The sequence below is a fragment of the Chlorocebus sabaeus genome, chromosome 13 (genome assembly GCF_047675955.1).
Source record: "Chlorocebus sabaeus isolate Y175 chromosome 13, mChlSab1.0.hap1, whole genome shotgun sequence".
Classification (NCBI taxonomy): domain Eukaryota; kingdom Metazoa; phylum Chordata; class Mammalia; order Primates; family Cercopithecidae; genus Chlorocebus; species Chlorocebus sabaeus.
In genome coordinates, this window is record NC_132916.1 from 62,834,109 (window position 1) to 62,853,373 (window position 19,265).

The 19,265-nt window shown below is 40.3% G+C and overlaps 1 protein-coding gene across 1 annotated transcript in view; it reads left to right on the top strand.

Annotated features, from left to right (window-relative positions):
* The window catches only part of ARFGEF3 (ARFGEF family member 3), a 193,677-nt gene that overhangs the window by 162,437 nt on the left and 11,975 nt on the right, over positions 1-19,265 (top strand). The window contains exons 27-32 of the mRNA XM_008006875.3: positions 1,551-1,679; positions 4,003-4,179; positions 5,408-5,522; positions 7,955-8,057; positions 8,303-8,434; positions 12,700-12,821. Of these exons, the coding sequence (XP_008005066.3) occupies positions 1,551-1,679; positions 4,003-4,179; positions 5,408-5,522; positions 7,955-8,057; positions 8,303-8,434; positions 12,700-12,821 (778 nt within the window). The remainder of the gene's footprint in view (positions 1-1,550; positions 1,680-4,002; positions 4,180-5,407; positions 5,523-7,954; positions 8,058-8,302; positions 8,435-12,699; positions 12,822-19,265) is intronic.

Sequence of the window (19,265 nt, forward strand, 5' to 3'; positions counted from 1 at the left end):
GAATTGGATATCATACCCTCACATGGGTCTAATTTCTGGTTACAGGTTATTTCAAACTCTTTTATAAAAGGACTTTTGAGGGGAAGTTTTTTTGTTTTGTTTTATTTTGGTGTTACAAATTTTGTGGGGGTGGCCAAGAGATTTAAGAATTTTGATGGAGATTATAAACAACAAAATCTCACAAGTTCAGATTAGTTGTGAGGAGTAATTATAGGAAAGAATACCTAATATAGAGAACAATTAAAGTATTGGAAGTTGACTAGATATTGCCTAATAGAGGTTTCAGTTTAATGATTAGATAAGAACAACTTTTAGCATTTAAACCTCAAACCCAGGTAATTATAAGCAGAAGCTTATGTTGTTTATCTATAATACATTCTTTAAAACAGTTTTAAATGGTTGTGTCTGTAACGGTGAGCATTCTCTTCCCCATTTGTGCAAATCTTTGATTGTTTTTCTAGGAACCCCATCTTCTAAGGGATACAGTTCAGTCCAGCACCTAAGTTTTCTACATAATCAATGTATCAAGGACTTTAAAGTTATCATTATGTAGACATAGTAAATCAGAACAAACATCAGTAACAGCTTTAAATTCGTTTTATAAAATTAAACAATCCTCAACATTGATACATTCTCAGATATTATTCCTCTGGTTTTCAAAGGCAAATAATTAAATTTTTCCCCTTATGGAAATGTCAAACATATGCAAAACTTGTATATTTTGAATATACAAAATACATACATATACAGATATACATATGTAGAATATACAGAACTAAAAAGAATAATATAATGGACTTATCACGCAGCTTCAACTACTATCAATTTGTGGCTAATCTTGGATCATGTATATCTTTACTCCCTCTTCCTCTTTCTCCATATTTTAAGGCAAATCCTCAACATAGCATTTCATCTGTAGATGTTTCAGTGTGTGTTCTTTAAAGATAACAAACATAAGCACGACACCACTATCACACCTCAAAATCAACCATAATTTATAGTGCATTAGAGGTACCAGGGACTGGAGTGAGGAAGAAAGGACAGTAACTGTTTAATAGCTCCAGGGTTTCTGTTTGAGATGAAAACGTTTTGGAAACAGTGATAGTTGCACAACATTATTGTCATGAATGCCACTGAATTATACTCATAGAAATGGCTAAAATGGCTTTTCTGCTCTACATATTTACCACAATAAAATCATTTTTTAAAAAAAGATAGATGATGGTGATAGAACTGGATGGATATCTTATTTGTTATCGTCGGCTCCCAAGAAACCTGACAGCCATTTCAACATAGTAGAATTTCCTTACCCTATCACCTTTTTATTAAAGGGGAAGGAGGAGGAAATGTGAGTATTTTTCCCCTTGACTTTGTTAGAACACATAAATCATCATCTGTTCATGTCAATGGCCACTGAAGGCTAACACGCTGGGTGATGGCTCACATCTGTATAGCACTTGGCAGTTCACATACAATGTTTAATTGGATCTTAGGATGATTATTTATTGTGTCTAACTGGATTTCATACCGGTCTGCTTTTTGGTTTCCAGGTCTGATAGAAGTCTGGATAATCCTGCTGGAGCAGCTGACAGCAGCTGTGTCCAATTGTCCACGGCAGCACCAACCACCAACTTTGGATTTACTCTTTGAGCTGTTGAGAGATGTGACCAAAACACCAGGTAAGTATTTCTATGTCCGTCTTTTGGAGGAGTGGTTATACATATAACTCTTTTCACGAGGGTATTTCTGCAGGTGTCTGCCTGATTTCACTGTTTCCTAGACTTAGTACAAAGTTTCACACATAAGAGATGCTCAAAAAATGTTTGTTGAATGGTAGTGATGTTTAAGATATGGCCTGTGTATTGTTTACAGGTCTTCCTAGAAGTCTGGTTACAAGGATTGTGTGGTGGCCAGTTAGTTGGATGTGCAGGAGCTCCACGTTAATCAGATCAAGGCTATGGTATCAGTGTCTCCATGAGCCATTTGGCTTTGCTGTGGTCCATGGTCACAGCCTTCCTTTGAGGCAGGATCTCACAGTCACATACTCTTGGGCCCTGGACTGTTGGTTGGGCTTACTGGGTCTCGCAGTAATATAAACAAACCACTTGCAACTATATGCAGTATTAAGGTAGCAACACCCCATTTGTGTAAAAGTCGTAGGTGATTAGATTTGGAAAAAGACATTTAGTGCTCGCCTAGTACAAGGCCCCTGAGAGTATAAGAAAAGAATGACTTTTAGGAATTTATTTCTTGTTGTGAATTAATCAATTTTAGTATATACATTTATTCATCCCAATTTCTCAAGATTAAAAAAAACTTTTTTATAGAAATTTAAGTATTTTACTAACAATCAGACCCTAAATGAAGCCACTTTCATACTAAGAGGTCTGTACTCACTATAATGAAGACTTGATAATTGATACTGTTTCAAAATCTATAGCAAAGTTTATATTATTTAACAAAAAAACCATACATACTCCCACATGTTAAAAAGTCAAAAGCCTTCCATCAAAGAGTAAGTAGGTATTTTATAGAATTGCAAACTACTATTTCTAAATCTGTTTTACTCATCAGTACCATTTTCTGCTTTCACATTGATTGCCACTAAATGTGTGTGAAGAGCATTTAATCCACTTCTGTTCCTAGAAGCCTGTCATCTAAGGAAATTATCAATAATAAAGACAAAATTGTATATATAAGATGTTTGCTAAAACATCTTGAATGCCAAAACAATTATGAACACCCTAACTGGGAAGTGGTTAATTGTGGTAAATATTCTGCAGGCATTAAAATTAATATTTGTGAATATTTAATGATGTGAATAATTACTTACAAAGCATTATATTAAAATGCACATACTATGGAGTGTAGTCTCAACTATATGAAATTTTATGTAATTATAAATACAAACACACATGCTTTCAAAAAGTCCTAAAAGGAAATACATCAAAATGTGATTATCTCTAGATGAGTTTTTTCCTTTGTATTCTCATGTAATTTCCATATTTATTATAAAATGGATGCTTTGCTTTTGTCATAACTTCAAAAACTCATCAACATTTCCATGATGTTGAACAAAGAAGCACAATGATTTTCATTATAGCATAGTCTATAAAACAAAAAATTAGAAATACCTTAAATGTTCATCAGTAAGGAAATGGATAAGTAAACTGCTGTATGTAAATACAACAGAAATAGTATGTGGCAATAAAAGTGAGGAATATCCAAATTTGCTGACAAAGAATAATCTCTAACACTTTTGGGGTTTTCTTTGAAATGGAGGTCTTGCCCAGGCTGGAGGAGGTGGTGTGATCATAGCTCACTGCAGTCTCAAATTCCTGGGCTCGAGCGATCCTTCCATCTCAGCCTCCCAAGTTGCCGAGGCTACCAGCACTCCACAATGCCCAGCTAATTTTTTTTTTTTTTAGGAGAAGGGATTTCACAATGTTACCCAAGCTAGTCTTAAACTACTGGGCTTAATTAAGCAATCCTCATGACTCAGCCTGCAGAGTAGGTGAGATTACAGGCATGTACTACTGTGGCCAGCTATAACACTATTGTTAAGTAAAAAAAAAATGAGTATGCAGACCAAAGTTTACATTATCTTATTTATATAAAATAAAAATAAACTCTGTATTTCCCCATGTAGTTAGATTTCATAAATATATGATTTCAAAGGGTATTTTCTTATACACACATGTGTATTTGTGTGTTTACATTTGGGTCCTAGGAGTTGAGCAGGTGATATTTTAGCTTTACCAGCAATATTTTTGAATGTTTTAGGAGTATATTCACATATTGCTCACATAACTAAAACCCTGCAGAAACAAAAAGGAAAAATGCCACTGAAGACCATATATTCCCCCATCAGCAGTAAATTCTTTTTCCCTGCACTTTCTCAGCAAATGTAGGGATCCTTTAAAAGAGAGCAACAATGCCAGGTGGAGGCAAAGAGCTTCCCTTTTATTACAGGTTGTTGCTATGCTGACTTTTCTTTTTCAGGACCAGGGTTTGGCATCTATGCAGTGGTTCACCTCCTGCTTCCTGTGATGTCCCTTTGGCTCCGCCGTAGCCATAAAGACCATTCCTACTGGGATGTGGCCTCTGCCAATTTCAAGCACGCTATTGGTCTGTCCTGTGAGCTGGTGGTGGAGCACATTCAAAGCTTTCTACATTCAGGTATCTGAAGTGCCAGAGCAGTTCATTCTGGGTATTTCTTTGGTAGACAGCACCGTCAGCTAAAACGGCATAGTAAATACCTGATGCAAATACTAATGCAGGGTTTTTGCCCTGGGAATTATTAAAATAGAACAACATGGTCAGTGTCAGCCTTCTAATAGATTTTCAAAGAGAAAATTCATACCCATGTGTCTTCTACAAAATTTTCAAACCGAATGCTCAAAATATATGTGTGGTGGAAAACAAAATGCCTAATAAGAGGTCTGGGGTACCTGTACATTAGGAGAAGGGAGGCAAATTCAACTATATAATAAATAAAAAAGAAGCAATATCCCTGTAGACTGTGGGGGGTTAGGGGGTATATCCTGTCACCCTGCTTCATCTGGGGAGGCTAAATGGAGGAGGCAGGGTTTTAGAAAAGGCTTCCACTGTGGGCAAGAAGTAGCTTCACAGGCTAGGGATGAAGAGAAATTTCTTAATATTGATGGCACTTTGTAAAGGCTGTGAAAGTGTAGGATGGATAGTATGCTGAAGTCAGCAGATGGAGAGGGACCTAGAGGCAGGGAATGTGTTCACTGTGGTCCCAGTGGAGCCACATGTGTGAAGATCTGGGTGTCCGGGAGCAGAAGAAACACTGCTGCTACCCGCAGAGCTTATAACTCGAAGGACTGGTGTATCATGGTGTAAGGGAAGAGGTCCCCTTGCTGGAGAGGACAGAGAAACTAAGGAGGATGTTGACCCCAGGGGAGAGTAACAAAGCTAATAAAAGAAACTGTGCCTCTATTACGTTTAGCAAGGACAATTTACCCTGCAAAAAAAGAACACAAATTGCAAAAGAAAACAAGTGAGTTTTTCTACATGTAGGTGGTAACTGGTAACTGTATCCCTAAGGGTAGCCACATGTCCCTGGCCAGGTCATTGCTTTGCACAGTGTGAGACTCTGATATAGCAACACATAAAAGTGAACTGCATATTTCATTTTTATTTCTCTAGAAGTGGATGAAACATGCTGAAATTGGGTAAAAATCCAAGACAATTATTGTTTTACTGGGTTTTTCTGGGGGGTGGGGGGTTGGAGGAGGATATGGCCATTTTTCTCATTGTTCTATTTCTTTCTCCCAGATACTTGCTTATCATTCAGACTTTCCTCTGTTGCTGTAGATGGCCATTTCAATCTATCCCTTTACACTAGACCTGTATGAAACTGTGATTTTGCTGTTTCCCATAGACATCAGGTACGAGAGCATGATCAATACCATGCTGAAAGACCTCTTCGAGCTGCTGGTCGCCTGTGTGGCCAAGCCCACTGAAACCATCTCCAGAGTGGGCTGCTCCTGTATTAGGTGAGAAAAAGCTTTCCTGACTCTCCACAAAGCTGGAGTTATTTAAAAATCTAAGGAAATTAAATTGTCTTTGTGGTAGGAATCAGCTTTTTTGGATTGCTTTCTGTAAGTAGACTTTTGTAATTAAAAATGACTATGTGCTAATAATTCTTCATTTCAGTGTTCAGTCAGCAAATGTTTATTGTGTAAGACATTATACAAAGTATTCTGATTCAGTTTCTCAAAAGAAGACATACAAAAGGCAAACAGGTATATGGAAAGGTGCTCAGCATCAGTGATCATAAGAGAAATGCAAATTGAATGTACAATGAGATGTCATCTCATGCCAGCTAAAATAGCTTATCCAAAAAACAGGTAATAACAAATACTGGAGAGGATGTGGAGAAAAGGGAACCCTGGTACACTGTTGGTGGGAATGTAAATTAGTACAACCACTATGGAGAACAGTTTGGAGGCTCCTCAAACTAAAAATAGAGCTATCATATGATCAGCAATCCCACTGCTGGGTATATACTCAAAATAAAGGAAATAATTATATCAAAGAGATAGCTGCACTCCCATGTTCACAATAGTCAAAATTTGGAAGCAACCTAAGTGTCAGTATTAGTCCATTTTCATGTGCTGCTGATAAAGACACACCCAAGACTGGGAAGAAAAATGGGTTTAATGGACTTACAGTTCCACGTGGCTGGGTAGGCCTCACAATCATGGTGGAAGGCAAAGAGGAGCAAGTCACATCTTACATGGATAGTGGCAGGCAAAGAGAGAGCTTGCTCAGGGCCACAGGGTACCCAGACATTTGGCCAAACATTATTGTGGGTGTGTTTCTGGATGAGAAGAACATTTGAATTGGTGGAGACAGCAAAGCAGATGGCCCTCCGTAATGTGGTTGGGCCTTGTCCAATCAGTTGAAGACCTGAATAGAACAAAAAGGCCAAGTAAGAGGGTACTTTGCCTGCCTGACTGTTTGAGCTGGAACATCAGTATTCTCCTGCCCCTGGACTGTACTTACATCTCCCACTTCTCAGGCTTTCAGATTTGGACTGGAACTATACCCCTGGCTCAGAGAAAGCTCATTATAACCATCAGATCTCATGAGACTTATTCCCTGTAACAGCATGGGGAAGACCCGGCCCCACGATTCAGTTACCTCTCACTGGGTCCCTCCCACAACACATGGGAATTCAAGATGAGATTTGGTGGGGACACAGCCAAACCATATCTGTGTCCATCAATAGATGAATGCATAAAGGAAATGTGGTACATACACACAACGGAGTACTATTCAGCCATAAAAAAGAATGGGATTCTCAGCACTTTGGGAGGCCAAGGCGGGCAGATCACAAGGTTAGGAGTTCGAGACTAGCCTGGCCAATATGGTGAAACCCTGTCTCTACTAAAAAGACAAAAATTAGCTGGGCGTGGTGGTGGGCACCTGTAGTCCCAGCTACTCAGGAGACTGAGGCAGGAGAATTGCTTGAACCTGGGAGGCAGAGGTTGCAGTAAGACGAGATGGCACCACTGCACTCCAGCCTGGGCGACAGAGCAAGATTCCATCTCAAAAAAAAAAAAAGTTGGTGGGGGGGGATTCTGTCATTTACAACAACATAGAGGGAACTAGAGGATATTATGCTAAGAGAAATAAGCCAGGCACGTGGGAGAGCGAGTCACATGAAAAATGGTGACAGTGAAGCAAGGACCTCGTTGTAGCAGTGACACTGGTCACCTCCCCTAAGGTGGATAGGCATGGGGGAGGTGGGGACTTTCCAAGCAGAAGAACAAAATAGTATTGAGATTAGAGTTGTAAGTGACAATAAGAGTTTGGGGTTTGGTTTTGCTTGTTAGTTGTAGAGGAGTGATGGGAAATGGAACTAGAATCCAAAAATCACTACAGAATATATACAGTCTTGCATACAAGTCTATGCTTAATGATTGGCCTATTTGTAGAGGGGATCCATTGATATTTCTATAGTAAAATGGTTTAGGAAGTAGTATTTTGACAATGGAATACTGGATGGTTGAGACAGGGAGACTTGGCAGGGAGCTGCAGAATAAACTTATGCATGAGTCTATATGGCCTAAATTTTGTGGCAACAAAATGGAATTCAAGACTCCTTTGTGGCTGGGTGCGGTGGCCCACACCTGTAATCCCAACACTTTGGGAGGCCAAGGTGGGTGGATCACCTGAGGTTGGGAGTTCAAGACCAGCCTGACCAACATGGAGAAACTCCGTCTCTACTAAAAATACAAAATTAGCCAGGCATGGAGGCACATGCCTGTAATCCCAGCTACTCAGGAGGCTGAGACAGGAGAATTGCTTGTACCCAGGAGGTGGAGGTTGCAGTGAGCCAAGATCATGCCATTGCACTCCAGCCTGGGCAACAAGAGCAAAACTCCGTCTCAAAAAAAAAAAACCTTGTTTCTTTTGGCAGATACGTCCTTGTGACAGCGGGCCCTGTGTTCACTGAGGAGATGTGGAGGCTTGCCTGCTGTGCCCTGCAAGATGCGTTCTCTGCCACACTCAAGCCAGTGAAGGTACATCACTGGGAGGAAGCCTTCCCTGGAGCAGTTCTGTCTTTAGCTCCTGATCCCTTATCATGTTGGGCACATGGGTTCTGCCTCCTCTGAGCAGGCAGCCTCACTTTAGATCTTGCAGAGGGTGAGAAAGAAGTTGCTGGGTCAGTACTTTTATCTCAGACACAGTAACGATCTCAGATCCAAGACTGGGCCTGGCCCATGAACCAGGATGCATTCAGTAAGCATCTGCTGTTTCTCCCCAGGACCTGCTGGGCTGCTTCCACAGCGGCACAGAGAGCTTCAGCGGGGAAGGCTGCCAGGTGCGGGTGGCGGCCCCATCCTCCTCCCCAAGTGCCGAGGCCGAGTACTGGCGCATCCGAGCCATGGCCCAGCAGGTAAGGGGAGGGGCTTTTGATCTCAGGGCCTCTAGAAACTTGAAAAGCATGTTGGGAGACCTTCCTTCAAAGTCTTGCATCACCAAATTGCCTTTCATTCCCTGAGGGACATACACTTTGTTGCTCCCAACTCTTGCCAGTACCATTCTTTGCCAGGAATGACATGAACCCAATCAACAGCATTACCTCCTGTCCATCATCTCTTGCTTGTTGCATCCTCCAGTGCCCAGATCAAATAGAATCACTGTCCTTTATACGTAACTTGCTTGAGCTATCTGTAAGTATTTGCTTAACTATTACTGTTAACTGCTAGACTATGAGTGCCTAACAATGGCAAACTTATTTGGGCTTTTTTCTTATATCTTTCATTCACAACACAGAACTTAACATTTAAAAGTTGCTTACTACATTTGAGTTGAATGTAGCATTAAAATTCAAGTGTATTCACTCATGCAGGAATCATCATATACCAATGGCTTTTTCTTCTTGAGACACGTGTAAGAAGTCACAAAATTTGATTGTCAGCTCCTGAGGAGCAGGGAACACATTCTGTATATTTACCTTGGTATTTTTAGAGCAAGGCCTAGAGAAAATGTTTAGTATGTCTTTGTTGAATCAATAGGTTACTGAATCACAGAAATATCAGAAGAATATAGTAGTATCACAAACTACAGATATGCCCTAAGCTCCTAAGTGACATGGCAGTCTGCCTCTAGGAAACCCTGGATGTGACTCTCAGCAGCAGTCCAGCTAAATGCCATCCCCAAATTCATATACAATCATAACCATGCTATTCATAGTAGTGAAAAATGGAAATCGACTAAATTCCCAACAACCATTGACTGGCTAAATATTCCATCATATAATAGCAACAGACATGTCTGAATTGGGTCTTCATATGAAGAAACTATTTTGCATATGCATATGCATGTGTATGCATGGTATGTATTTAAAATATTAAACAAGTTTTACAAATGTAATTGAACTGTCACATTTGAGTTAAATTTGAAGAAATGAATTGGAGGTTATACTCAAAAGGCAAGGCCCGTTATCTCTACCAGATCTGTTTAAATTCTTAATAAAATTTTCTCTTAGCACACTGATAATCTGGGATCCCCTGATTACCCATGTAAAGAACTCAGTCAGTTGAGAAGTTTCTTAGCCAGGTCTGGCTTCTTTGGGGCTTTTCCCAGCTATCCTGAGGTAGTGGGACAAGAACCTTCTACCTTCGGTTTCTCACATCTCTGCTGAGCACATGCCCTAACATCTGGGACTTGATGATTCTGCTGGTTCTGAAGGAAGGCAGCATGTCCCACTGAAGCCTCCATGGCCAGTCTGCAGAAGTTGGGAAAGAAAGGTTGTAAGGCTGCAACAAAGAGCCACTGCTAGCAGCATGGCAATTGTGGCTGCTACAGCAATGGTGTGGCTAGAAGTGAGAACAGAGAAACCAAGAAGGTGGCCCTCCAAAGGGACAGCTTCTCTAAATACGCAGTTATTACATCTGGCTAAAGCATTTGCACACGTGCCTGCAGTGGTCTCTGCAACCCTGTCCAATCATACAGCAAGAGAATCTTCTGAAATAGATCATTAATGGAGAAGAACAGCAAGAACTGTTTAGTGAATTGTTCACTTCTTTTTCTGTTTTGTTGTTTTGTTTTTTGTTCTTGCTGTTGTTATTGTTATTGTTGTTTTTAAGACTTGCTCTGTTGCCCAGGCTGGAGTGCAGGGTGTGATCTCAGCTCACAGCAACCTGTACCTCCAGGTTCAAGTGATTCTTCTACCTCAGCCTCCAGAGTAGCTGGGATTACAGGTGTGCACCACCACACCCAGCTAATTTTTGCATTTTTAGCAGAGATGGGGTTTCACCTTGTTGGCCAGGCTGGTTCTCAAACTCCTGACCTCAAGTGATCCATCTGCCTCAACCTCCCAAAGTGCTGGGATTATAGGCATGAGCCACCACAACTGGACAATCTTTCACTTCTTAATACTTAATACTACTTAATACTTCTCTATTTCTTCCTCAATTCCAAATTTTCCTTATGTATTCACTCTTAAAATAACTCATTTTTTTATTTGAAAATCTGATAATTGTTACCAGATTTTGCAAGAAAATATTTTAAAAGTATTCTAACCTTGCCGGGCATGGTGGCTCACACCTATAATCCCAGCACCTTGGGCAGCCAAGGTAGGAGGACTGCTTGAGCCCAGGAGTGCAAGACCAGCCTAGGCAATACCGTAAGACTCCATCTCTATGAAATCGACAAGGAACTTAAACAAATTTACAAGGAAAAAACAACTCCATTAAAAAGTGGGCAAAGGACTTGAACAGACCCTTCTCAAAACAAGACATACATGTGGCCAATAAACATATGAAAAAAGCTCAACATCACTGATCATTAGAGAAATGCAAATCAAAACCACCATGAGATACCATCTCACGCCACTCAGATTGGCTATTAGTAAAAGTCAAAAAACAGATGCTGGTGAGGTAGAGAAAAAGTAACACTTTTACACTGTTGGCGGGAGTGTAAATTAGTTCAACTGTTGTGGAAGACAGTGTGGTGATTCCTCAAAGACCTAGAGGCAGAAATACCATTTGACCCAGAAATCCCATTAGTAGGCATATACCCAAAGGAATATAAATCATAAAGATGCATGCACATACATGTTCATTGCAGCACTATTCACAATAACAAATTGAATCAACCTAAATGCCCATAAGTGATAGACTGGCTAAAGAAAATGTGGTACCTGGAATACTATGCAGTCATAAAAAGGAATGAGATCATGTGCTTGGCAGGAACATGGATGGAGCTGGAGGCCATTATCCTCAGTAAACTAACACAGGGACAGAAAACCAAACACTGCATGTTCTCACTTATAAGTGGGAGCTGATTGATGAGAATGCATGGACACATGGCAAAGAACAACACACACTGGGAACCTGTGGGGGATGGGGGAGGGAGGGCATCAGGAAGAATAGCTAGTGGTTGCTGGGCTTAATGCCTGGATGATGGGATGATCTGTGCAGCAAACTACCATGGCACACGTTTACCTATGTAAGAAATCTGCACATACTGCACATGGACCCCAAACTTAAAACTTGGAAAAAACCGAAAAAAATGTTTAAAAAATAGATGGGCATAGTGGTGCACACCTAGGTCCCAGCTACTCGAGGGACTAAGGTGGGAGGATCACTTGACCTAGGACGTCGAGACTGCAGTGAGCCATGATCACACCACTGCACTCCAGCCTGGACAACAGAGTGAGATCACATATATATATATATATATATATATATATATATATATAATAAATATATATATTTAATATATATCATATATAATAATCTTATTTATAAATAATATATGATATATATTATAATATATAAATTATATTATATATTATAATATATAAATAATATATATTATATATTATAATATATAAATAATATATTATAATATATAAATAAGATATAGTATATTATATATTATTATAATATATAAATAATATGTAGTATATTGTATATTATAATATATAGTATATTATATATTATAATATATAAATAATATATAGTATATATTATTATTATATATATTATATATTATATATTATAATAAATAATATATATTATTACAATATATAATATATAATATATATTATATATTATTATAATATATAAATAATATATATTATATATTATATATATAAAATCTTTCCAGAGGAAAGTAGTGAGAGTATTTTAAGTCATGTAAAAGAAAATCATTTGGGTCAGAGAGCCAATAAGTGCTCAGTATTTTCTTAGTCACATCTGCCATGCCTAGTAGAGCACTGTGGCCCTATCAGTAACCACCAGTAATCCTGACAGAAGTCCCAACTCATTTTTTATCCCAGTGTTGAATATGATACCAAAGACTCAAAAATCAGAGAGAATCTTTTACAAAGCCCCTCTTTATTTACTTGTAGTTAATATTAAGTGCCAATACCTGTTATTTGGGGTATAATGAATTGTCACATAGTAGAACTAGTAGTGTTGCTAGTGTTAGTGTCAGCAGCTAACCCTGATTATTTACTCCTCTGTTCTAATGCTTTGCATATGTAATATACACATATCAATTAAGTCTCTCAACAAACATATCAAATAGGAAACCATTATCCTCATTTTATAGATGAGGCTTAACTTGCCCAGGGTCATCCAGCTGATCCCTGACAGGTCAAGCAGAGGACACCGGAGTTCTGAAATGTACCTTTGCACACCCATACAGGTGTTTATGCTGGACACTCAGTGCTCACCAAAGACACCAAACAACTTTGACCACGCTCAGTCCTGCCAGCTCATTATTGAGCTGCCTCCTGATGAAAAACCAAATGGACACACCAAGAAAAGGTAAGTACCTAAATCTCAACTCATAGAGTGCTTATGAATAAGAACGTTCATTCACTTCCAGTTCTCACACATTGTAATCCAAGCTTTGGCCAGGAATACTGAAAACATCTGTGGAGTCATTTAGCAAAGGTTTTCATAAAAACAGTTAGCCTTGTAACCAAATTCCCCACATTTCATATGTATTAGGTTGCCCAGGTTGCCACAGAAAGTACCACAGACTGAGTGACTCAAACAGCAGAACCGTATATCCCACAGTTCTGGCACCTAGAAGTCAGATACGAAGGTTTCCTCCGAGGTCTGTCTCCTTGACCTGTAGATGACCATTTTCTTCCTGTGTCTTAACATGAACTTCCTCTGTACGGGTCTATATCTGAATTTCCTCTTCTTATAAAGACACCAGTCATTTTTGAATTAAAATTAACCCTCATGACCTCATTTTGAATTAATTACCTCTAAAAAGACCTCTTCTCCAAATATAGTCACATTCTGAGGTTAGGACTTCAACATATGAATTGGGGGGAACACAGCCCAACCCATAATGTCATACACTTACTGTCTTAAACAAAAATAGGGGCTGGGTGTAGTGGCTCACAACTCTAATCCCAGAACTGCAGGAGGATCACTTAAGCTCAGAATTCGAGCCCAGCCTGAGTAATGTAGTGAGAGCCATCTCTACAAAAAAGTAAAAAAATAAAAATTTAGCCAAGCGTGATGGCATGCGCCTGTAGTCCCAGCTGCTCAGGAGGCTGAGGTGGGAGGGTCACTTGAGCCCAGGAGGTCAAGGCTGTAGTGGGCATGATTGTGCCACTGCACTCCAGCCTGGGCAACAGAACAAAACCTTGTCTCATTAAAAAATAAGAAGTAAATTGAGGCATGGTTCTGATTGTTTCAGTGAGAAGCGCATAAACCTCCCCAGGAATAATAATGGCTATTGGAAGACAAAAAGGTCTATGCTCTGCCCCAGGAAACTTGCCCTTTCTAAACACTATCATCCTCCCTTAAAAATATCGTTCTAGACTTGAGGATGAAGGCAATGACCAAGATTTCCCACTTTTAAACTTCTGACACATTAATAGTAATACTAAGTATTTGAGCACTCTATGTGAAACACAGTGAGGGCACATACGGAGAGGCTTGGGTCCCTTGCCCAAGGACACACAACTGCAAAGAGGTGGAGTCAGAATCAAAACTGGCTCTGGACTGGGCGCAGTGCCTCACACCTGTAATCCAAGCACCTTGGGACCCAAGGCAGGCGGATCACCTGAGGTCAGGAGTTTGAGACCAGCCTGGCCAACATGGTGAAACCCTGTCTCTATTAAAAATACAAAAATTAGCCGGGCATAGTGGTGTGCACCTGTAATCCCAGCTACTCAGGAGGCTGAGGCAGGAGAATCGCTTGAACCTGGGAGGCGGAGGTTGCAGTGAGTTGAGATCATACCACTGTACTACAGCCTGGGTGACAGAGCGAGACTCTGTCTTAAAAGAAAAAAAAAAAACTAGGTCTGGTTGGGCATAAGGCCTCTGCCGTTTCCCATTTCAAGGAGAGAGTTGCTGCAGTAGACTGAATGTGTCCCCCAATATTCATGTGTTTTACTCCTAACCCCCAATGTGATGATGTTAGATGGGCCTTTCAGGAGGAAATTCGGTCTTGAGGGTGGAGCCCTCATGAAAGGGATTCGTGTCCTTAAAAGAAGAGGCAGCTCCCTTGCCCTCTTTCTGCCATGTGAGGATACATGGAGAAGATGGTCATCTGTAGTCTGGAAGAGGGCCTTCACCAGAAGCCACCCATGCTAACACTCTGATCTCAGACATCCAGCCTCTAGAACTACAGGAAACCCATTTCTGTTGTTTGTAAGCCACCCAGTCTATGGTATTTGTTACAGCAGCTCAAATAAAGATAGTTGGTATCATTTCACAAGCTCTGGGTGATTTGTCCAAAATTAGCTGGGTCAGGCATGCTGGCTTATGCCTGTAGTCCCAGCTACTCAAGAGGCTGAGGCAGGAGAATCACTTGAACCCAGGAGGCAGAGGCTGCAGTGAGCTGAGATTGCTCTGCACTCCAGCCTGGGCGGCAGAACAAGACTTCATCTCATAAAACAAACAACAGGTAGCTGGGTTAGCAGGGCAGTTTGATTAATATAACAATTATTTGGGTGAAATTTCTAGGTAATAATTTTTTGGTCAATTATTGGTACATACAAAAAAAAATGTAGAATGTTAAAAAGTTATGAAGCATGAATAAAAAATAAATGTGAACCAGTCACCCAACTTCAGCAATAAAACTCTACCAATTCTAGTCTGTTTCCCTCAACCACCAGTCGCTGATTTTTAAGTGCTGGTCATTTTTTATCTACCAAAGATTGTTCAAGCCTTTGACATTTTTAAGCATTGATTTACTTCAGAATTTCAGTTCTTTTCTTCCTTTTTTCCTATTTCTAATTCACATTCAGCCAATTATTCTTGCTGAAATATTTTTGATGTAAAAGTAGGAAAAAGGAATAGGTTGCATTCAAATTATAAATAAAACATAGGAGGAATAGCCTAACATCCTTATATTATTGGTTAAAGGTTACAGTTTGAAAACATAGCAACATGGCTCATAAATTTTCCTAGCACGTTTAATAGGCAATTGCCCACTCATTGTAGTTAGGCAAAACAAAATAAGCATATTAAATTATTTCACCAATCCCACTGGTCACTGAGGCAAAAGACATTCCTTAACATTCTTTAGGAGCTCTCAGCCAAACTCCCTATGCTTTGCATTCTTAGATTTGACTCTTATTTGCAGGGGCAATTCTTAGTTCAGTATAGGATGTAGTGGAAGATGAGTTAGACCTGTGGAAAACTATATGCTGGCCAGGTGCATACTTTAGATGTAATCCTAAAACCAGATTACAGCATTTAAGTAGAGAAACCTGTGTTAGTTGGTTTGGGTTTGTTTTAATAGCCTTGATATTGATAGCCCCAAGCTTTACTTAATCCACATAATCTTAATTAGCACTTTAAGATATATATATATATAAGCGATTCCCAGAGCAAGATGGCCGAATAGAAGCAGCTCCAGCCTCCAGCTCCCAGCGCGAGTGACACAGAGGACAGGTGATTTCTACATTTTCAACTGAGGTACTGGGTTCATCTCACTGGGGAGTGCCAGACTATCAATGCTGGTCAGCTGGTGCAGCCCAACCAGCGAGAGCTGAAGCAGGGCAAGCCATCGCCTCACCTGGGAAGTGCAAGGGGGAAGGGAATCCTTTTTCCTAGCCAAGGGAAACTGAGACACACAACACCTGGAAAATCGGGTAACTCCCACCCTAATTCTGCGCTTTACCAAGCGTCTTAGCAAACGGCACACCAGGAGATTACATCCCACACCTGGATGGAAGGGTCCCATGCCCACGGAGCCTCCCTCATTGATAGCACAGCAGTCTGAGATCTGACTGCAAGGCAGCAGCGAGGCTGGGGGAGGGCCATCTGCCATTGCTGAGGCTTAAGTAGGTAAACAAAGACACCAGGAAGCTCGAACAGGGTGGACCCCACCACAGCTCAAGGGGGCCTGCCTATCTCTGTAGACTCCACCTCTGGGGACAGGGCATAGCTAAACAAAAAGCAGCAGAAACCTCTGCAGATGTAATTGACCCTGTCTGACAGCTTTGAAGAGAGCAGTGGTTCTCCCAGCATGGAGGTTGAGATCTGAGAACAGACAGACTGCCTGCTCAAGTTGGTCCCTGACCCCTGAGTAGCCTAACTGGGAGACATCCCCCACTAGGTGTGGACTGACACCTCACACCTCACACGGCTGGGTACACCCCTGAGACAAAGCTTCCAGAGCAAGAATCAGACAGCAACACTCGCTGTTCAGCAATATTCTATCTTCTGCAGCCTCCACTGCTGATACCCAGGCAAACAGGGTCTGGAGTGGACCTCAAGCAATCTCCAACAGACCTACAGCTGAGGGTCCTGACTGTTAGAAGGAAAACTAACAAACAGGAAGGACACCCACACCAAAACCCCATCAGTTCGTCACTGTCATCAAAGACCAAAGACTGATAAAACCACAAAGATGGGGAAAAAGCAGGGCAGAAAAACTGGAAATTCAAAAAATCAGAGCGCATCTCCCCCTCCAAAGGAACGCAGCTTATCGCCAGCAACGGATCAAAGCTGGACGGAGAATGACTTTGACGAGTTGAGAGAAGAAGGCTTCAGTCGATCAAACTTCTCAGACCTAAAGGAGGAACTATGTACCCAGTGCAAAGAAACTAAAAATCTTGAAAAAAGAATGGAAGAATGGATAACTAGAATAATCAATGCAGAGAAAGCCATAAACGAACTGACAGAGATAAAAACCATGACACGAGAAATACGTGACAAATGCACAAGCTTCAGTAATCGACTCGACCAACTGGAAGAAAGAGTATCAATGATTGAAGATCAAATGAATGAAACAAAGCGAGAAGAGAAGTCTAGAGAAAAAAGAGGAAAAAGAAATGAACAAAGCCTCCAAGAAATATGGGATTATGTGAAAAGACCAAATCTATGTCTGATTGGTGTGCCTGAAAATGAGGGGGAAAATGGAACAAAGTTGGAAAATACTCTTCAGGATATCATCCAGGAGAACTTCCCCAACCTAGTAAGGCAGGCCAACATTCAAATTCAGGAAATACAGAGAACGCCACAAAGATACTCCTTGAGAAGAGCAACTCCAAGACACGTAATTGTCAGATTCACCAAAGTTGAAATGAAGGAAAAAATGTTAAGGGCAGCCAGAGAGAAAGGTCGAGTTACCCACAAAGGGAAGCACATCAGACTAACAGCAGATCTCTCGGCAGTAACTCTACAAGCCCAGAAGAGAGTGGGGGCCAATATTCAACATTCTTAAAGAAAAGAATTTTCAACCCAGAATTTCATATCCAGCCAAACTAAGTTTCATAAGTGAAGGAGAAATAAAATCCTTTACAGACAAGCAAATGCTTAGAGATTTTGTCACCACCAGGCCTGCCCTACAAGAGACCCTGAAGGAAGCACTAAACATGGAAAGGAACAAGCAGTACCAGCCATTGCAAAAACATGCCAAAATGTAAAGACCATCGATGCTAGGAAAAAACTGCATCAACTAACGAGCAAAATAACCAGCTAATATCACAATGACAGGATCAAGTTCACACATAACAATATTAACCTTAAATGTAAATGGACTAAATGGTCCAATTAAAAGACACAGACTGGCAAATTGGATAAAGAGTCAAGACCCATCAGTTTGCTGTATTCAGGAGACCCATCTCACATGCAGAGACACACATAGGCTCAAAATAAAGAGATGGAGGAAGATCTGCCAAGCAAATGGCGAAAAAAAAAAAAGCAGGGGTTGCAATCCTAGTCTCTGATAAAACAGAATTTAAACCATCAAAGATCAAAAGAGACAAAGAAGGCCATTACATAATGGTAAAGGGATCAATTCAACAGGAAGAACTAACTATCCTAAATATATATGCGCACAATACAGGAGCACCCAGATTCATAAAGCAAGTCCTTAGAGACTTACAAAGAGACTTAGACTCCCATACAATATTAATGGGAGACTTCAACACCCCACTGTCAACATTAGACAGATCAATGAGACAGAAAGTTAACAAAGATATCCAGGAATTGAACTCAACTCTGCACCAAGTGGACCTAATAGACATCTACAGAACTCTCCACCCCAAATCAACAGAATATACATTCTTCTCAGCACCACATCACACTTATTCCAAAATTGACCACATAGTTGGAAGTAAAGCACTCCTTAGCAAATGTACAAGAACAGAAGTTATAACAAACTGTCTCTCAGACCACAGTGCAATCAAACTAGAATTCAGGACTAAGAAACTCAAGCAAAACTGCTCAACTACATTGAAAGTGAACCACCTGCTCCTGAATGACTACTGGGTACATAACGAAATGAAGGCAGAAATAAAGATGTTCTTCGAAACCAATGAGAACAAAGATACAACATACCAGAATCTCTGGGACACATTTAAAGCAGTGTGTAGAGGGAAATTTATAGCACTAAATGCCCACAAGAGAAAGCTGGAAAGATCTAAAATTGACAGTCTAACATCACAATTAAAAGAACTAGAGAAGCAAGAGCAAACACATTCAAAAGCTAGCAGAAGGCAAGAAATAACTAAGATCAGAGCAGAACTGAAGGAGACAGAGACACAAAAAACCCTCCAAAAAATCAATGAATCCAGGAGCTGGTTTTTTGAAAAGATCAACAGAATTGATTGACTGCTAGCAAAATTAATAAAGAAGAAAAGAGAGAAGAATCAAATAGATGCAATAAAAAATGATAATGGGGATATCACCACCTACCCCACAGAAATACAAACTACCATCAGAGAATACTACAAACACCTCTATGCAAATAAACTAGAAAACCTAGAAGAAATGGATAATTTCCTGGAC